Here is a 21,247-nt window from a genome sequence, read left to right as displayed (position 1 = left end):
AGTTTAGTTCTTACCTTTGCTTTAGGGCAAAGTGGGGTGATTTGTGCCAGCGGGGAAGTTGTGCCACCCCTGTTTCTAGGGAACCATAGAAGAAATTGGTCATGTGACCACACATTTTTGCAGAGCCAGCCATTTCACTCATCCTGCAAAGAAGAGAGCCTCATTGTAGCTCAGAGTAGCTCACAAGAGATTTATAGTTTCAGTCCACTTAACAACAACATTGACTGTGAGAGTTCAGACACCCAGAATGATGATGATTGTGACAGGAATCTATCTGCTGGGAGTTTGCCATGATTTGCTGGTGGCTAATTGCCAATGTTTTCAAAGTATATTTTGAAATGTTTGAGTGTCATGCACCACTCTTTTGAAAAAAAAAAAAGATGTTTGGCTTCAATTATTGTGGTCTAAATGTGCAGCAGGGCCCCAAAGCAGAGTTGGATAATGTTTTGCATAATGATGTTTAGGTTGAAGCCTAACATCAGGAAAAACCTCTAGCACTACCTGCCTATGATCATTGATTTTACACTCAAAGCAGCACAGTGCTGTAATTTTTGCCTCACAGCAAGAACGTCCTGAGCTTGATTCCACCCTCAGGCCAAGGCCCTTCTGTGTGGAGTTTGCATGTTCTCCTCATGTTTGCATGGGTTCCCTCCAGGTACTCCAGCTTCCTCCCACAGTCCAAAGACATGCAGTTAGTGGGGTTATGTTAATTGGAAACACTAAATTGCCCATAGGTGTGAATGTGAGTGTGAATGTTTGTCTCTTTGTGTTAGGCCTGCGACTGACTGGCGACCTGTCCAGGGTGTACCCTGCCTCTCGCCCTAAGACAGCTCCAGCACCCCCACAACCCTAACAAGGATAAAGAAGAGAATAGATGGATGCAAGTTTCATCAGTACTTCCATCAGCAAATGTAGGGTGCAATGCCAACTCAACCACAGCCCGGTACTCTGTTTCGTTCACCCTCACTGATGAGTCCAATCACCGCAGAGTCATCAGAAAACTTCTGAAGATGGAGGTCTCTGTGCAGAAGCTGAAGTCTGTGGTGTAGAGGGTGAAGAGGGAGGGGGAGAGGACAGTCCTTGTTGCTGATCACCTTGTCAGGCACACAATGTTGAAGACACATATTGTAGTCAGCAATGCAGGCCACGGAAAAGGCATCCACCTGCATCGCTGTCAGCTTATCACCCAAGAGGGTCAGGCTGGTGGTGTTCAATACACTAGACAAAAACATGACACTCACAGTGGTCACCAGCTGGTTCAGCTGGGTGTAGATTGAGCCTCCTTAGCTCGAGGAGACTAAATAGGATCCTGATGTGGTCTGACTATGGGTCGGGGCTGGTCCAGGATGAGTCTTTCCAGGGTCTTCATGACGTGGAAAGTGGGGGCCACTGGGATGTGGCGTATTTGGTACAGGAATCAGGCATGACATCTTCCACAGCACTGGGACGCTCGGACTCATCATGAACACTTTGTGAAAGACTCCATAAAACTGGGGTGCACAGGCCTGGAGGACTCACCCCGTCTGGTCCAGCAGACTGGCCTGATTGGAGTCTTCTCATTAGTCTCTGAACCTGGCCATGAGTAAAAGTGACCGGTGGGGGAGGGGTGTCAGGACTCTCACAGGAAGCTATGGTACAATATGGAGAGAGAGGGAGAGACACTGGAGCGGCTGTGGAGTGCTGGCTGACTGCAGTATTGAATCTGTTGAAAAATACATCCATGTTGAAAATTCAATTCAATTCAATTTTATTTATATAGCGCTAAATCACAACATAAGTCGCCTTAAGGTGCTTCATAGTTACAGAGAAAAACCCAACAATCATATGACCCCCTATGAGCAAGCACTTTGGCAACAGTGGGAAGGAAAAACTCCCTTTTAACAGGAAGAAACCTCCAGCAGAACCAGGCTCAGGGAGGGGCGGGGCCATCTGCTGCGACCGGTTGGGGTGAGAGAAGGAAGACAGGATAAAGACATGCTGTGGAAGAGAGACAGAGGTTAATAACAGATATGATTCAATGCAGAGAGGTCTGTTAACACATAGTGAGTGAGAAAGGTGACTGGAAAGGAAAAACTCAATGCATCATGGGAATCCCCCAGCAGCCTACACCTATTGCAGCATAATTAAGGGAGGATTCAGGGTCACCTGGTCCAGCCCTAACTATATGCTTTAGCAAAAAGGAAAGTTTGAAGCCTAATCTTGAAAGTAGAGATAGTGTCTGTCTCCTGAATCCAAACTGGAAGCTGGTTCCACAGAAGAGGGGCCTGAAAACTGAAGGCTCTGCCTCCCATTCTACTTTTAAATACTCTAGGAACAACAAGTAGGCCTGCAGAGCGAGAGCGAAGTGCTCTAATAGGGTGATATGGTACTACAAGGTCATTAAGATAAGATGGGGCCTGATTATTTAAGACCTTGTATGTGAGGAGCAGGATTTTGAATTCTGGATTTAACAGGAAGCCAAAACAGGAGAAATATGCTCTCTCTTTCTAGTCCCTGTCAGGACTCTTGCTGCAGCATTTTGGATTAGCTGAAGGCTTTTCAGGGAGTTTTTAGGACTTCCTGATAATAATGAATTACAGTCGTCCAGCCTGGAAGTAATAAATGCATGAACTAGTTTTTCAGCGTCACTCTGAGACAGGATATTTCTAATTTTAGAGATGTTGTGCAAATGGAAGAAAGCAGTCTTACATATTTGTTTAATATGTGCATTGAAGGACATGTCCTGGTCAAAAATGACTCCAAGGTTCCTCATAGTGTTACTGGAGGCCAAGGTAATGCCATCCAGAGTAAGAATCTGGTTAGATACCATATTTCTACGATTTTCAGGGCCGAGTACAATAACCTCAGTTTGATCTGAATTAAGAAGCAGAAAGTTAGCGGCCATCCAGGTCTTTATGTCTTTAAGACATTCCTGCAGTTTAACTCATTGGTGTGTGTTATCTGGCTTCATGGACAGATAGAGCTGGGTGTCATCTGCATAGCAGTGTAAATGTATGCTATGTCTTCTAATGATGCTGCCTAAGGGAAGCATGTATAATGTAAACAGAATTGGTCCTAGCACTGAACCCTGTGGAACTCCATAATTAACCTCAGTGTGTGAAGAGGACTCTCCATTTACATGAACAACCTGAAGTCTATTAGATAGTTGCAGTGAAGACGAGCACACCTGCGGATGACCTGGAAAAGTTTTATCAGATTACAGTGCAGTACCTGTAATACCTACAGCATGTTCTAATCGCTCTAATAGGATATTAAGGTCGACAGTATCGAACGCTGCACTGAGGTCTAGCAGGACCAGCACAGAGATGAGTCCACTGTCAGAGGCCATAAGAAGATCATTTGTAACCTTCACTAAAGCTGTTTCTGTGCTGTGACGAGCTCTGAAACCTGACTGAAACTCTTCAAATAAACCTCTGCAGATGATCTGTTAGCTGTTTGACAACTACTCTTTCAAGGATGTTTGATATGAAAGGAAGGTTGGAGATTGGCCTATAATTAGCTAAGACTGCTGGGTCTAGAGATGCTTTTTGAGTAAAGGTTTAACTACAGCCAGCTTGAAGGCCTGTGGTACATAGCCGATCATTAGAGATAGGTTGATCATATTTAAGATCAAAGAATTAATTAATGGCAGGACTTCTTTGAGCAGTTTTGTAGGAATGGGGTCTAAAAGACACGTTGATGGTTTGGAGGAAGTAATTATTGAAGTTAACTCAGAAAGATCAATTTGAGAAAAAGAGTCTAACTTAACATCAATGGTACTAAGAGTAGCTGTAGATAATATTACATCTGTGGGATGATTACTGGTAATTTTTTCTCTAATGATAAAAATTGTATTTGTGAAGAAGTTCATGAAGTCATTACTAGTTAACGTTAAAGGGATGGTTGGCTCAACAGAGCTCTGACTTTTTGTCAGCCTGGCTACAGAGCTGAAGAGAAACCTGGGGTTGTTCTTATTTTCTTCAATCGGTGATGAATAGTAAGATGTTCTGGCTTTGTGGAGGGCTTTCTTATAAAGCAGCAAACTATTTCTCCAGGCTAAATGATGATCCTCTAAATTTGTGACACGCCATTTCCTCTCCAGATTACGAGTCATCTGCTTTAGGGTACGTGTTTGAGAATTATACCACGGAGTCAGGTACTTCTGATTAGAGACCTTAGTTTTCACAGGAGCTACAGTATCCAGAGTCGTACGTAGTGAGGAGGTGAAATTATTAACAAGATGATCGACCTCTGTTGGGGTAGCGTTCAGATAGCTGCTCTGCTCTGTGTTGGTACAGGGCATTGAAGATGATAACAGTGGGTGGATTATATTCTTAAACTTAGTTACAGTGCTTTCAGAAAGACATCTACTTTGATAAAGTCTACTCTCCACCGCTGTGTAATCAATTATTGTAAATGTAAATGTTATCAGGAAATGATCAGACAGGAGAGGGTTTTCAGGAAACACTGTTAAATGTTCAGTTTCTACGCCATATGTTAAAACAAGATCTAGAGTGTGATTAAAGTGGTGGGTGGGTTCTTTTACAGTTTGAGAGAAACCAATTGAGTCTAATAACAGATTAAATGCCATGTTGAGGCTGTCATTTTTAGCATCTACATGGATGTTAAAATCACCCACAATAATTATTTTATCTGAGCTCAGAACTAAATTAGATATAAAGTCTGAGAAATCAGACAGAAACTCTGTGTAAGGCCCAGGTGGACGATAGATGATAACAAGTAAGACTGGTTTCTGAATTTTACAGCTGGGGTGGACGAGGCTAAGCATCAGGCTTTCAAATGAATTAAAAGTCTGTCTTGGTCTTTCGTTAATTAATAGGCTGGTGTGAAAAATTGCTGCCACACCTCCCCCTCGCCCTGTGCTTCGAGGTTTCTGATAGTTAGAATGACTCGGGGGTGTTGATTCATTTAAACTAACATAATCATCCTGCTGCAACCAGGTTTCTGTAAGGCAGAGTAAATCAATTTGTTGATCAATTATTAAGTCATGTACTAACAGAGACTTGGAGGAGAGAGACCTAATATTTAATAATCCAGATTTCACCATTTTACTCTTTGGTTCAGATGTGGATACTGTATTGTTCTTTCTTTGTAATTGTTTATGTTTAAGTTGTTTGTTGCTGGTTTTTAGTTTGTTTTTTGTCTGTTTGGGAGCTGACACAGTCTCTATGGAGATGGGTTTTTGGGGGGTAGCAGGAGCAGAGAAGCTGCAGAGAGGCGTGTAAGACTGCAACTCTGCTTCCTGGTCCCAACTCTGGATAGTCATATTTTGGGGGGTTTAATAAATTTGTCCATATTTCTAGAAATGAGAGCTGCTCCATCCAAAGTGGGATGGATGCCGTCTCTCCTAACAAGACCAGGTTTCCTCCAGAAGGTTTGCCAATTATCTATGAAGCCCACATCGTTTCTGGGACACCACTCAGACAGCCAGCAGTTTAAGGAGAACATGCGGCTAAACATGTCACTCCTGGTCTGATTGGGGAGGGGACCAGAGAAAACTACAGAGTCCCACATTGTTTTGGCAAAGTTGCACACCGATTCAATATTGATTATAGTGACCTCCGATTGGCGTAACCGGGTGTCATTACTGCCGACGTGAATTATGATCTTACTGAATTTATGTTTACCCTTAGCCAGCTCTGCCCCTGGAAGACAACTGACTATGGTTGCCGGTGTCTCTAGCTTCACATGTCTGAGAACAGAATAACCAATTACCAGAGTTTAACCCCCGGCGGGTGTGTCGCCGAGTGGGGAAAAACGGTTAGACACATGAACGGGTTGGTGGTGTACCTGGGGCTTCTGTTTAGGACTATGCTTCCTCCTCACCGTGACCCAGCCGCCCTCTTTCCCCAGCTGCTTGGGGTCTGCCGGGGAACAGCTAACGGGGCCTACGCTATCTTCGGCTGTGCGCCGGGGAGCAAATCTATTGCACAATCATATGGCCTGTGAGGGGGCAGTGACTGAGCTTTGCTTTTATTAAGCACTTCACGTAAGTCATAGTAAATGGTGGGGACGCCTGTGAGGTCGGGTGACCTCTCACTCAAGGGAGTGGCCTCATTGGGCCTGGGCACACGTGCGCAGGTCAGACAGTTTGAATGGCAAAATAGACTCCAGCTTATCACCTTCTGTCCCTCCCAGTCCAGGTGGGGATTGTGGAGTTTTAACCAAGGAAAGCCTAGAGTGAGGGGCGAGTCTGCAGAAGGGAGAACATAAAAGGTGACGCTCTCTCTGTGATTACCTGAGGTGACTAAAGTGACGGGTTTGGTGATGTGAGAGATCTGGGCGAAAATCGGATTATTTAATGCACGCGCTGGAATGGCCTGCTCCAGTCGAGTCAGTGGAATTCCTAACTGTGTGGAAAGGCCTGTGTTGACTAAATTCTGCTCAGAACCAGAGTCCACTAATGCCTGCAGGGAATGGAGAGCTTGATTACTTTCTAGAGTGACTGTCAGCACCAGTCTGGGTTTCCTGGTGAAGTGTGAACCGCCCACCCGTACCCCCGAAACTACAGGTGGGTCGCTCCATCTCTTCCTGAGGCAGGATGCGACTAAATGCTCCTGCGAGCTACAATAAAAACAGGCACGAGAGCTCAATCTCCTCTCTCTTTCCTCTGGAGATAACCGAGAGTGGTAACCCTGAATGGGTTCGGGCTTAATGTCCACGACGGAGGTGGACGTTCCGGCATCCAGAGGCTGAGAGACCATAAGCATGGGCGCCAGCGAACGCGGCGGGGTGCGGGGAAGAGAGTACTGTGATTCGCGGCTTCTCTCCCTCTCTCTTTCCCGCAACCGGTTGTCAATGCGGAGAGTGAGAGAGGCCAGCTCCTCAAAGGAAGCAGGCTCATCACGGGTAGCAAGCTGATCCTTCATAGCATCACTTAATGACTGCAGGAATACTCCCTGCAGTACTCGCCCTGACCAACCAGCCTCAGTGGCGGCGGAACCCGATAACCAGACTCAAATGCAGATCACACAGAGGCACGGACGAGTGTGATAAACAGAACTTTATTTCCTAGGGCCTGACAAATACTGTGAACTATGAGGAATAACATGGGACTTCAATTACGGTGGTAAACAGGAGTGACGCTAAACTATGAGAAATACTAGACTTAGGAAAGCACCAGAGAATTGTGATGAGGAGATATGTACAGGGGCACGGGGCAGGAAACATGACCTGGAGGCTCTGAACACTAGAATGAGAGGAGACAAGTTTTAGTGACTGAGTCTGTGAATCCTGGTGAGTATGAACCATAAAGAAACATTCTTACTTTGGCAGGTGGAGGAATGGCAAGGAAGGAGTGAGTGGTCCGAGTGAGCAGTTTTTGGTCTCCAGGAGATGGTGGTCTGATTGAGTACTGTGACAGGAGGGCAGGCAGGTGAGTGAATCCGAGAGGTGCTGTGACGCAAAGAGCTGCCAAGCACAAACCAGCTTCCGGATGAAAGTGTGTATTGCCAGGAGATGGAGGTGGCAAACAGGATAGTGTGGTTAGCTGAAGACTTGGCGAAGAGGAGAGGTGAGCGCTGGTCTTAAGTACTGGCAGCTCAATTGCCAGCAGGTGTGGAGACATGCAGGAAAGCAGCAACTCCGCCCTGGGGTGGAACTGTGACTGAGTGGAAAAACCCCAGCACTCACCCAGACCACGACACCGTGATGTTGCCAGACCTTTGCTGCTGCAAGCCTCCACAATCCGGTGGGATATCCTCTGATTAGACAGAGCTTTACAGAGGTGGCTGGATTAGCAAGAGCAATCAAATAAATATATAATCTGAGTGTGGTCAATATAGGTATGAAGCGCATACACCAGACACAAACTGTGCTGGGAAGGTTACTTTTAAAATGTATTCCACTGCAGATTACAGATTACATGCCCCAAAATCTATTTTACAACGTATTCTGTTACGTTACTCAATGAGAGTAACGTATTCTGAATACTTTGGATTACTTAATATATTATCATGCTTTTTACAACTACATGAATGTACTACTGCTGTTATTACTATCACTGAAGGCTACTCACCATACCAATACCCAGCAGTGGCTTTTGATATGGGGGACATGGGCGGTTGCCTAGGGCGGCATCGTGATGGGGGCGGCATCACAGGCATTGGCAAAAAAAAAAGTTGCTCGTACTCATGCTGCCCCGACATCATGTCAGCAAACTTTGGGAATGTCATAGGCACTGATCGGTTTTCTATCGCCCATTTCCTGGGAGTAAGGACGCCCTCCGTTTGCGAGGTGCGCCTGCTGCTTGCGGCACAGGGAGGAGAGGGCGGGGCGGCGGGGATTCACTGGTGGCTGGAGCAGCGTCTAATAACCAACTCGCAAAATAAAAACAAAATACAAACAAAACAACAAAACACGAAAACACCAGACATCAGGATACAGACGTATAATTTGCACCGATGTTTTTTCGAAATTCTGTACACGAAAACTGAGCGCGAGAGCCCTCGGTGCGCCTGCTCGCTGCTGAAGTCAAAGTAAACTTTATTGTCATCTCCGCTACATACAGTCCAGTATCGTATTTTCACGACCATAAGACGCACTGTACTAAAAGGCGCAGTCTCAGTTATGTGTGCCATTACTGTATTTAACACACACATAAGGCGCACTGGATCATAGGGCGCATACAAATACCGTATGCGTATTTAAAAATAAAGCGGGAGCAAACCTGAGTTCGGTACCTTACTCACATTTTTATTACCAGTAATCGTCATCATCAACAACACACAAGCATACAAGTGTGCATATTTAAAAATAAAGCAGGAGCAAAACTGAGTTTGGTGCTCACATTTTTATCATCAATCAAACCCATCGAAGTCCTCATCCTCTGTGTCTGAATTGAACAGCTGCGCTAAATCTCCATCAAACATGCCAGGTTCACTGTCTTCACCGTCAGAGTCACTTTCCGTGCCGTGCGGCTCCTCGGAAATGATGCCGGCTTTTGCGAAAGCTCGAACAACAGTGCCAGCAGACATGTTAGCCCAAGCATCTACAATCCATTGGCAAATTGTGGCGTAACTCGCCCAGCGCTGCCTTCCACTCTTAGTGAAACTGTGGTCTCCATCGGTCATCCATCGCTCCCACGCCGCTCGCAGCCTTACTTTGAACGGGCGGTTCACACTGATGTCCAGCGGTTGGAGTTCCTTTGTCAGGCCTCCCGGAATGACAGCAAGCTCACAGTTCATTTGTTTCACTAGTTTTTTCACATCGGCTGTGAGATGGGCACGCATAGAGTCACAGATTAAGAGCGATGGTGATGCGTGGAAAAAACCACCTGGTCTCCTTACATACACCTCCCTCAGCCACTCTTTCATCATTTCCTCATCCATCCAGCCCTTTTCATTTGCCTTAATGATGATTCCTGCTGGAAACTTCTCTTTAGGCAAAGTCTATCACCATAGGCGGCAGTTTCTGTCCATTAGCATGGCAGCCAAGCACAACAGTGAAAGAAGACTTTTCATACCCCGTTGTGCGTATCGCTACTGTGCTGGTCCCCTTCTTCTCCACAGTGTGACTCACCGGGATGTCAAAAGTGAGCGGGACCTCGTCCATGTTTGTGATGTGGCTGGGCTGGATGTTTTTGTCGCCGATGTGTTTGCTGCAGTAGGAGCGGAAGATGGCCAGCTTTTCCTTATAATCCGCTGGAAGTTGCTGCGCTACCGTAGTCCTGGTCCGGATGGAAAAATGGCACAGTTTCATAAAAAGTGAAAGTGAAACTGCTATTAGCCGAATGGTGACCGTCGAAACGCTTCTCCCGCTCGTTCTTTGCTCGATGATCCACCGCTCGAGTCTTTCCTCCAACTCGGGTCACCTCGCCTTATGTCCGCGGAAACTCAGCTGCGTTTTCTTGACCTGCCGGAGCTTGTTTTCTAGCTTCCTCCATTTGCGAACCATTGATTCGTTAATCTTAAATTCTCTCGCCGCTGCTCGATTTCCATGTTCCTCCGCGTAGCTGATGGCCTTCAGTTTAAACTGTGCTTCATAAGCGTGTCTCTTTGCCATTTTCAGGGTTGTTAAAACAACGATGTTCCACATAATGCACATACCTGTCCTTTTATACAGGTATGTGCGATTGTCCGGTATATACGATCAACGCCCACACTTCACCCTTTAGCGTTCTCATGGTGTTCTCTACTACGTCCTCCTTACAACACACAGGGCGCACTGCGCTATAGGGCGCGCCGTACTTTTTGAAGAAAATCTAAGACTTTTAAGTGCGCCTTATGGTCGTGAAAATACGGTATATAGAGAGACGACGAGGCTCCAGTTACAGCAGTGCAAGTAAACAAACAATAAATATAAGAAGAGTAAGAAAATAAATATACACTTTAGGACTAGAGGTAAAGGATCAATAACAATTTAAAATTTATAATTTACAGTTTGATGATTTAAAGTCTCACACAACCTGTCGAAAGGGGCGGGGCCGGCTGCTTCCAAATAGAGCACATTTCATTCATAATGATGTAAATCCAAGCCCATTATGTATTCATGATTTCATTCCTGGGTTGTGTGTAACCCCAGAAATACAGCCTAGACAAAGCGAATCTGTGAACTAAGGTGTAGGTTTATTAGGTTATGTTGTGGGGATCCTCGAGTTGGGGGCTGGGTGTTCATACTTATTAAAACTAATGGAAGATGGTCAGTGTTGCTTTTTGGTAATCTCAGTCTCTCAGTGAACGTGCTCCTGTGCCCAGCCAGCACATCATGGAGTAGCTGGGAGGAATTATCCATGACATCCAAAAACAGTCAGTGATCACTGTCAGCCTCTCTCGGTTTTTATTACCGCTAATCATTTTTAAGCTCAGTTTATAAAACCTTGTCATGTAACTACAGCCCAGCGCATGCAGCAGTATATTAATGACTAACCTCGTATTGTGGATGGATTATCTCAGTTGTTCTCCTGGCTGAAGTTTAGTCCTTTTACAGCATCCTGCCATGTGATTACATTTGTCTCTAACCATCAGGAACCCTCACGTTAACTTTTATCGAGTGGAAAAAAGTTAGCGTTCATCCTCCAGCTTCACTGTGCTTATGTTATGCTAAGATAGCTGTGTCGCTAGCGATCTTGTAGCACATCATTACATGCTTCCCAACAAGCTCATCTTGTAACCGGAAGGTTTATGGTTCGATCCCCAGCTCTGTCTGTCTTGGTCGTTGTGTCCCTGGGCAAGACACTTCACCTACCGCCCACTGGTGTTGGCCAGAGGGGCCGATGGCGCGATATGGCAGCCTGGCTTCTGTCAGTCTGCCCCAGGGCAGCTGTGGCTACAACCGTAGCTGCCTCCACCAGTGTGTGAATGTGAGAGTGAATGAATAGTGGTATTGTAAAGCGCCTTGAGGGTCTCGAAAAGCGCTATATAAATGCAATTCATTATTATTATTATTATTATTATTATTATTATTATTATATACCAGCTAGCCCAACTTCAGTAACCCTACAAATGTCACTGCTGTTTAGTTTTCTGTCTTCATTTATGTTGGAATAGCAGATAGAAGATAGCAGAGCTGTACATCTTAATTTGTTTCCGAAATCTCTCGGTCAGGACATGGTATATTATATTTACGTGGAAACTAGCGAGCTAACTTCCTGCTAACTTCTAACTCCGTTAAATTTAATAAATTCTGTTTTCATGGATGCCTGGATGTTAAACTTAAATGTTACACCTGGTAAAGTAGCAACGCTGATCATTTTATTACAGATGAAAGGATTTAGCCAGTTTTTAACTCTCTGTGATGCCCCAGTGATCGTGTGACCTGCAGTGGAGTTTGGGCCCAGGAACGGCTAATGACGACAGACTTAAGGACCGGATAGGATGGTCATTTGTTTCCTGGCTTTTGGAGTCTCAGTCAAAGGCGTATCCTTCAACTGAAGCTGGAGTTGCTCCTGATGCATCTACTGGAGTTTGAATGTGTATCTAAATGTTAGAGAAGGCACTCGGGTATAGGAAAAAGCTTGCATGAATATGCGTGTCATTGGGTGAATGACACTTGTTGTAAAAATTACTTTTCAAAACATCAACCCTAGAAAAGGACAACATGCTAATCCTGGCAAACACTTGCTATTCATAAGCATGAAGGCCCTTGGTGGACGGAGCCCTTGCACTTTGGTTGCAGACATCTTATGATCACATTTGACCTCTAAAAAGACAAGACAGAAAAAGCACATTCGGATTGAAAGGGAGTGTCCCCCCGTTGCTCTATGTAACCACCGTTGGACTGTCTTTTCTTAAATTAGAACTGAAGAGAAACATCTCTAGAGCTAGAAAAGTGTCTAGCAGCTCTAAACAGCTGATATGGAGCTTGCATTGTGCTGTGCCATCACATATCACATTTTGAAAATTTCCCTGGCCAGTTGCATTCAAAAGTCACCAAACTTTATTGATCTCCATGGGGAAATTCCTCTCTGCATTTAACCCATTCACTCAGTGAATCAGTGGGCAGCCATTGGGCGCCTGGGGAGCAGTGTGTAGGGACGCTACCTTGCTCAGGGGTACCTCAGGGTAGCCATTCAGTGGATTCGAACCCCCGACCTTCCAATCATGGTGGTGTTTATTTCCTCCCATAGTAATGCTGCTGCCTTGTCTCCCACAGGAGTGTTTGTTAATGGGAGGAAACATGGTGGCCTGACCCAGAACTGTAACCATTAACCTTGAGACAGTTCTCGCTGCCCACGGTGGGTGAGGGGTTGTCACTCCCTAAAACATCTAGAGACAAAGAAGATCTGCAAATGCTATTTGATCTATTTAACTATTTAAATAATATGCAAATATAATACTGTCATATACTGGGATTTTTCCAGTGTTTTCTCCAGCCACCAAGTCCAGATCCAGCCAGATTTTCTGCTACACTTTAGTGGTAACTTGGCTTCTCTATGTAATTTCTTAGATCTTTTGACTTCTCGTGGCTAATGATATTCTCTCCCTGTTTCCAGTCTGTCTCAGTTTGGGTCCAGGTTATATCACTTACCTGCTTGGTTCACCTGTTCACTCAACACTGCTCTTCTTCTCTCCACCGCACTGGTCTAAGCTCGGTCACTGTTTCATTACTCACCTGTCTGCCCTCCTGGACCCTGTCTCCCACTGGAATCGGAGAGAGCGATTGTTGGAGCTGAGAGAGTCTAGCAGTTGCTTCCCCTCCCTGAAAATCACTTTATTCTGCTCAAGTAAGCAAAGTTCACCACCTCCAGTCAGTGTAACTGGAAGGTTTTCCCCTGGACCAGTGACACCAACTCTATTTCCCTCTCTCCTAGTGAGCCCCCTCCTTGTGAATCCTGTTCTGTTTCCCTGGGTGGGTCTGCCTTTGAGTTCCATTGAGTGCTCATGGCTGTTTCAGCCTTGTGACAAACTTGTGTGAGGTGTTTGACACTTAGGAAATGAAAAACAGGAAGAAACCTCCGGCAGAACCGGGCTCAGGAAGGACTGTCATCTGCTTTGACCGATTGGGTTAAGAAGACAGGATAAAGACATGATGTGGAAGAGAGACAGAGATTAATATGATACAGTGCAGAGAGGTCTATTAACACATAGTGAGTGAGAAAGGTGACTGAAGAAGAAACACCCAGTGCATCATGGGAATCCCCCAGCAGCCTACACCTATTGCAGCATAACTAAGGGAGGATTCAGGGTCACCTGGTCGAGCCCTAACGATATGCTTTAGCAAAAAGGAAAGTTTGAAGCCTAATCTTAATAGTAGACAGGGTATCTGTCATCCAAATCCAGACTGGGAGCAGGCCTCAGAGAAGAGTGGTCGGAAAGCTGAAGCCACTGCCTCCCATTCCCATCAAAGTCATCTGTTTGAGTGGTACAATGGCGGGTGACGGATGCAATTGGGAGAGGGTAAATTATTATATATCGTGTATGTATTAATAGGGTTACACCCATGCCTTGGGAAACCGCAGGTGGGAAGCAAATACAATGTAAACAAAATTGGTGTTAGCACGTAATGCTGTGGAACTCCAGTTTGCCCATGTAAACAGGGAACCTTCTTCACACAATAAGGTTAATTATGGAGTCTATTATTCCATAATTGGTTGGAATCATATATAGATATGCGAATAAAAGTTTACAGATTTTAGCAAGGCTATCTCTCTGCTCACTGTAACTTCTCCCAAGGACTACTTCTGATAAGACTCATGGTTCAACCAGCATTTGACTTCCTCAGGAAACAGTTTTTAATGCAAGCGATTTATCGTAGAGATCAAAACAAATGATCCTGAATAGGGATGGGTATCGAAAACCGGTTCTTGTTGAGAACCGGTTCCCACTGTTTCAGTTCCTTGGAATTGTTTGCCATTTTTGCAAACGATTCCCTTATCGATTCCTGCCAGGTAAATGACGTCACCACGTTGCGGAGCGTCATTTACCTGGCAGGAAACACGGCACGTAAGCGGCTCAAACGCTCAAAAGTTTGGTTATACTTTACGAGAACGGATGACAACAGGGCAACTTGCAATACTTGTAAAGTAGATATTTCATTTAAGGGTGGAAACACTACGAATATGCAAAAGCATTTGCTCACAAAACACACGATGACATTAAATGAATGTCGTGTTTTTAATTCGCTCCGGACTCGTGAATCTCAACCCAGCAGCAGCGGTAACGTTTGCATGTCCTCTCCCGTTAATGCGGCAGGTAAATAATCACCTAACAGTGCATATTATGTTAGCGCGATCTGCCTTATTACAAACCTGCCATTATGTGCATTTAGGTGACCATGATGAGACAGACAGAGTCTGGCTCAGATGCTGGCAGTTCTCGCTGCAGTCTACCGGTAGCGTCTCCTTTCAGGCCAGGATAGACGAATGTCACCGAGCAGTGACTAAGTTTGTGGTAAAAGGCTGCCGCAGCAGATGCCCCCAATTTTCGGTAAGTGAATGTGTTTAATTGTAGGCAGGGACATTTCTGGATATTCTTGTGTAATTGCTACTGAATAATTTATGTTATACTTTGTTATTGCCACCGAAGAATATTTATTTTATTATTTTACATTTACAATTTTTTTTCCTGGGGACCCTGTGACACCCATTGAAGAGCTGTAGGCTGGATCTCTTAAGATCTCACTGTTGGGTTTGTAAGGCAAACTCCTCAAGATGGGTGGTGACCATGATGGCCATTTAGAAGTCGGCCATCTTGGATATAACTTTTGTTTTTCCAATAGGAAGAGGGTCATGTGACACATCAAACTTATTGGTAATGTCACAAGAAACACAATGGTGTGCTTGGTTTCAACGTAACTTTATTCTTTCATTAGTTATTTACAAGTTTCTCTTTGTTCACAGCCATTGACATGTTGAAGAGGTTAACACGTGAGGAGCGGATCGAAATTGTGTTGCTATCTGGTGAACGCAGTAACCGGGTCATTGCAGCAGATTTCAATGCAAGACACCCTACGAGACCACCCATCTCCCATGCTACAGTCAGCAAACTGCTTGCTAAGTTTCGTGAAACTGGTTCAGTGTTGGATTTGCCAAAATGTGGACGCAAGAAAACTGTGACTAATGAAGAAACATCAGTGGCTGTCCTCGCTTCATTCAGCAAGAGCCAACAGCATAGCACTTGGCGCATGTCACTGGAGAGTGGCATTAGTCGAACATCCCTCCGGCAGATGTTAGCTACTCACAAATGGCACCCTTACAAACTCCAGCTACTGCAGCATCTCAATGAGGATGACCCAGATCGGCGCACAGAATTTGCAGAATGGCAAACTTTTATGTGAATGGTGACGTTAACAAACAAAAGCACCGCTATTGGTCTGACACTAACCCACATTGGATGGATCCCTCCAAGACTGTTGGAACAACAAAAGTGATGGTTTGGTGTGGTATATGGGGCACAACGATAGTGGGTCCATTCTTCATCAATGGAAACCTCAAGGCCACTGGATATTTGAAATTGCTACATGATGATGTGTTTCCCTCTTTATGCACTGAAGCTGGCACGTTCCCTGAGTTTTTCCAGCAAGATGGTGCACCACCACATTATGGGTGCCAGGTCCGAGCATTCCTAGATGAACAGTTTCTGGAAAGTGGATTGGTGATTGTGGGCCAGTTAAATGGCCCACAAGGTCTCCCGATCTGACCCCCTTAGACTTTTATCTTTGGGGTCATCTGAAGGCAACTGTCTATGGTGCGAAGATACGAGATGTGCAGCACCTGAAATTACGGATACTGGATGCCTGTGCTGGCATTTCTCCTGCGGTGTTGCTATCAGTGTGTGAAGATTGGGAGAAGAGGGTTGCATTGACAATCCAACACAATGGGCAGCACATTGAACACATTTTATAAGTGGTCAGAAACTTGTAAATAACTCATGAAAGAATAAAGTTACGTTGAAACCAAGCACACCATTGTTTTTCTTGTGACATTACCAATAAGTTTGATGTGTCACATGGCCCTCTTCCTATTGGAAAAAACAAAAGTTGTATCCAAGACGGCCGACTTCTAAATGGCCACCATGGTCACCACCCATCTTGAGGAGTTTGCCCCCTCACATATACTAATGTGCCACAAACAGGACTTTAATATCACCAACCATTCCCATGTTATTACGGTGTATCCATATAAATGGCCCACCCTGTATATCAGACTGGATCATCAGCACATGCACAGTGGGTTGTCTGAGAGTTGTGAGACTGTGTCAAACATCTAGACCCACCTTGAGTCTGCAATGGATACTCTCATGGTGTGGGTGATCTTCATCAATTTCAGCTGCCTCATCGTCATCGCTGACCTCCCCATTCAGAGAATCTTCCACCATCCCACTTAAACTCTGCTCTAAACCACCATCTTTCTTCGCCTTCACAAGAATCTTCCCCTTAAGATCCTAACATAGGGGTCAAAAAGTCATCTTTAACATATACCATAGGTGTTCGGGGTTTCTTTGAATTTAGCATTCTAGTAGTTGATAATTTGCATTTCTATCAAATGATATGGCATTAGAGTTGGACAATAGATTACGGCCCTCACCTCAGGAGAGGGCAGTCTGATGGGGGCCTTGCCATCCAGTATAGTTTTCAACAACCTGTCACCAAGAATGTGGTTTAGATGATGTGCCATGACTCTCTGTTGTTCAACACTGCAGTGGTTCTCAATGGACAGGATGACTGGATATTGTGATACCTGAATGGGGGAGAGGAGGAGGAAGAGAGATGGAGGGAGTGAGTACCTTTTGTAATTGAAGACTGGAAACAGTTACAGTGAAATGGTAAAAATAGTAAATGGCCTGTATTTGTATAGTGCTTTACTAGTCCCTAAGGACCCCAAAGCACTTTACACAACCAGTCATCCACACACACACATTCATACACTGGTGATGGCAGCTACATTGTAGCCACAGCCACCCTGGGGCGCACTGACAGAGGCGAGGCTGCCGGACACTGGCGCCACCGGGCCCTCTGACCACCACCAGTAGGCAACGGGTGAAGTGTCTTGCCCAAGGACACAACGACCGAGACTGTCCAAGCCGGGGGTCGAACCGGCAACCTTCCAATTACAAGGCGAACTCCCAACTCTTGAGCCACGATCGCCCCTACAGTGGTGTGAAAAAGTGTTTGCACCCTTCCTGATTTCCTATATTTGTATGTTTGGCAAACTTAAATATTTCAGATCAAACCAATTAAAATATTATAACACAAGTTAACACAAAATGCAGTTTCAAAATGAAGTCGTTTATTATAAAGACAGGCCCTGTGTAAAAGTGACTGGACCCCAAACCTACTAACTGGTTGGCCAGCTTAGCATCTTAGCAGCAACAACTGCAATCAAGCATTTGTCATAACTGGAAGTCTTTTACAGCACTGTGGAGGAATTTTTTCCCACTCATCTTTGCAGAATTGTTGGATTTCATTAACATTGGAGAGTTTTCAAGCATGAACTGTATTTTTAAGGTCAAGCCAGAACATGACAGTTGGATTCAGGTCAGGACTTTGACTAGGCTACTCCAATATCTTCATTTGTTTTTCTTAAGCCATTCAGGTAGATTTGCTTGTCCATTTTGAATCCAGAGCCAAACCCAAGTGCACATTAGCTTCAGGTCACAAACAGATGGATGGACATTCTCCTTCAGGATGTTTTGCTACACAGCAGAATTCATGGTTCCATTTACCACAGCAGGTTTTCCAGGTCCTGAGGCAGGGAAACAGCCCCAGACCAACACACTACCACCACCATATTTTACTGTTGGTATGATGTTCCTTTTCTGACAATGTGTTTACAGCTGTGTTACTTTTATGCCAGATGTAATGGGGCACATGCCTTCCAATAAGTTCAACTTTTCTTCTCGTTATTCCTCAGAATATTTTCCCAGAAGTCTTGGGCATCATCAAGATGTTTTCTGGGAAACCTGAGACTAGCCTTTAAGTTCCTTTTGCTCAGCAGTGGTTTTTGTCTTGGAACTCTGTGTCAAGGTCTGGCTGTGTGGCAGCCAGGATGAGGACCCAAATGCAGGACTCTGGAGACAAAACCTGAACTTAAGCAGCTTTATTGCCGATAACTACAAACTAAAAATACAAAACACTAAACTCTTGGCATAGTAGCTAGACACTAGAAAGCAAAGCATGGAGCACACAGCACAGGGGTAACATGACCGGAGGACTACCTGAAGACTGATGATGTGATGAGGAGCAAATACAAACTGAGGACTTAAATACACTGGATAACGAGAGGATGGGCAACAGGTGGTAACACAGGTCATAACAGACAGAGGAGACAAAGGAAGAAATATAAGGAGAGTAACATGGGAACAGGTAAGGGAGACGAAACAGAGACATGGCTAAGAAACAAAGAGAGAGGGAGCGAGAGACACAACAGGCCAGGGAGACTAAGGAGTAAAGACAGAACACAGAGACAAAGACTGTGGGAAATGAGAACAAGACTGACATACACAGGAAACAAAGGGAAAGGAAAACACTCAGGGAACTAGACCAGAACCACAAGGGATAAACACAATCAGAAAATCTCAAACACATAAGAAAACTGAACTAGGAAATATAAGTTACCCTAGGAATACGACAATAATGAATAACCAAGATTCAAAAGTCTTCAAATGCAAAACACTGGGTCAAAACCCAGGACCATGACACTCTGCCATGCATGCCATTTTTGCTCAGTCTCTTTCTTGTGGTGGAGTCATGAACACTGACCTTAACTGAGGCAGCTGAGGCCTTGTTTGGATGTTGTTCTGGGGTCTTTGTGACCTCTTCGCCATTTGTGGACAATGGCTCTCACTGTGGTTCACTGTACTCCCACAGCTTTAAAAATGGCCTTATAAGGCCATAATAAAGCCATATAATGGTTTTCCAGACTGAGAGATCTCCATAAATGTGTTTCATATTAATTCCTGAATTTCCTTGGATCACAGCATGATGTCTGGCTTTTAAAGGTTCTATTGGTCTACCCCACTTTGTCAGGCAGGTCCTGTATAGTGATTTCTTGAATAAGAACAGGTGTTGGCAGTAATCAGGTCTGCGTAGAGAAACTGAACTCAGCTCTCCAAAGATGTCAGTTTATGTTAAAACGAGGGAGGGTCAGTCATTTTCACACAGGGCCACGCAGATTTGTTTTCTTTCCTTTTAATAATAAACACCCTCATTTAGAAACTACAGTTTGTGTGTACTTGTGTTATCTTTATCTAAAATTTAAATTTACTTGATTATCTAAAACATTTAAATATGACAAGCATGTAAAAAAATTGGAAATCAGGAATTGGAAAGACACTTTTTCACACCACTGTATGATAACAGAAAACTTAAATGTCTGCACATCATCTCGGGTTGTGCCTGACTGGCTGTAAGACCAGCAGATGGATGGGCAATATTGAGTTTCCAACAAATATGAAATTTGGAATTAGATTCCTTTCATGTCAATTCAACAACCCATGCGTATAGAATTCAGCAGCCTTGCATACAAAGAAGCCATCATGCCTGGGACAGTGTCTGCTTTGCACACGCTGCTATACTCTTAGGCTCTCACAGATAGCTCTCTGCACCTTCTGCTTGTATGAATAAACTTACTTTTGACTGTCTGGAGGCAGAGCCCAAAGGAAGACGAGGTCTAATATGATTGGCCACTATGATAGACATTTCAGGTTACATTAAACTGAATTATACTGTGGCAGCAACAGAAACCATCTTTTAAACTGTATTTGTTTACAATTTGAAAAATGAGATTTGCCAAATGAACTATTAACAATTATTGTTTGCTGTGCAGTAGTGGAAATACTGACAACTGTCACTGGGTTACTTTACTGTTGAAGAAATATTTTAAACCAGAGGCTTCTAAGGCAAGTTCTGAAGCCACTGCACTGCTGTCCCATTAATCTGTTATACAGTATAACATACAGTGGCTTGAAAAGTATTCGGCCCCCTTGAACTTTTCCCACATGTTGTCACATTACAGCCACAAACATGAATCAGTTTTATTGGAATTCCAGGTGAAAGACCAACACAAAGTGGTGAACACGAGAGAAGTGGAACGAAAATCAGACATGATTCCAAACATTTTTACAAATAAATAACTGCAAAGTGGGGTGTGCGCCAGTGATTGTGGAGTGGCTACCACAGACAGCCCACTGCAGCCTCTTAATGGGTTCAGAGTCACCATGGGTTACATTCTCCATGTAGCTTACTGTGCAGCTCTCTCTTTCAGCACGGAGGGATGTCTCTCTAATATCCAAAGGACAGGGAGGTAATGAATATTAGTAAGGAGTAAAGCCATGTGAGTGGTCTGGAATAAAAAAAAAAGAGGTTGGTTTATGACTGTGATGACGGGGATGTATATGTGCAGGCAGGGCCTCACATGTGCCATTACAGGTCATCTGCTTTAAAGGTGTGAGTAGATGTTTCTTCAGCCAGGACACATGGGGGTGTGATATCCTATACTAAATACATTGTACGTTGTTCTGTTTCTCAGGGAGCAGAGGTTTTAGGCAAAGCATTCTGCTTAAGCTGTAGGACAGCTATCAACCGAAACACTGCTATTCCCTTATAAAAGTGTAAAATAACCCACTCAGGTGATCCTACCTTGAAGGCATAGTTTCCAACTGCACTAACCACATCCTTGAAAAGTATCTTGGAGGTGAAAGTGTGTCCATGATATACAATGGGCTCTCCATTGGCACCATCCCAGCAGTCTACTTCAACACATCGGCAGCCACGATTCAGAGCCCTGAAGAACAAGGACAAATACAATCTTTCCTTTATTATTGATTCTGTTCTGGTTCACAGAAAGGTAAAAAATACAATGGCCATGAAT

At 44.4% G+C, this 21,247-nt stretch overlaps 1 protein-coding gene across 1 annotated transcript in view; it reads right to left on the bottom strand.

The window, feature by feature from the left end:
* Window positions 1-21,247, bottom strand: part of plcd4a (phospholipase C, delta 4a) — a gene marked incomplete at its 5' end in the record, with an annotated part of 64,304 nt that overhangs the window by 12,219 nt on the left and 30,838 nt on the right. Inside the window, 3 exon segments of the mRNA XM_080877192.1 lie at window positions 16,653-16,820; window positions 16,964-17,116; window positions 21,016-21,160. Coding sequence (XP_080733318.1) covers window positions 16,653-16,820; window positions 16,964-17,116; window positions 21,016-21,160 — 466 coding nt within the window.

The sequence above is a fragment of the Rhamphochromis sp. 'chilingali' genome (genome assembly GCF_963969265.1).
Source record: "Rhamphochromis sp. 'chilingali' genome assembly, chromosome: 3".
Classification (NCBI taxonomy): Eukaryota; Metazoa; Chordata; class Actinopteri; order Cichliformes; family Cichlidae; genus Rhamphochromis; species Rhamphochromis sp. 'chilingali'.
Note: the sequence above shows the minus strand (reverse complement) of the source record. Positions and strands in the feature narration are given on the sequence as shown.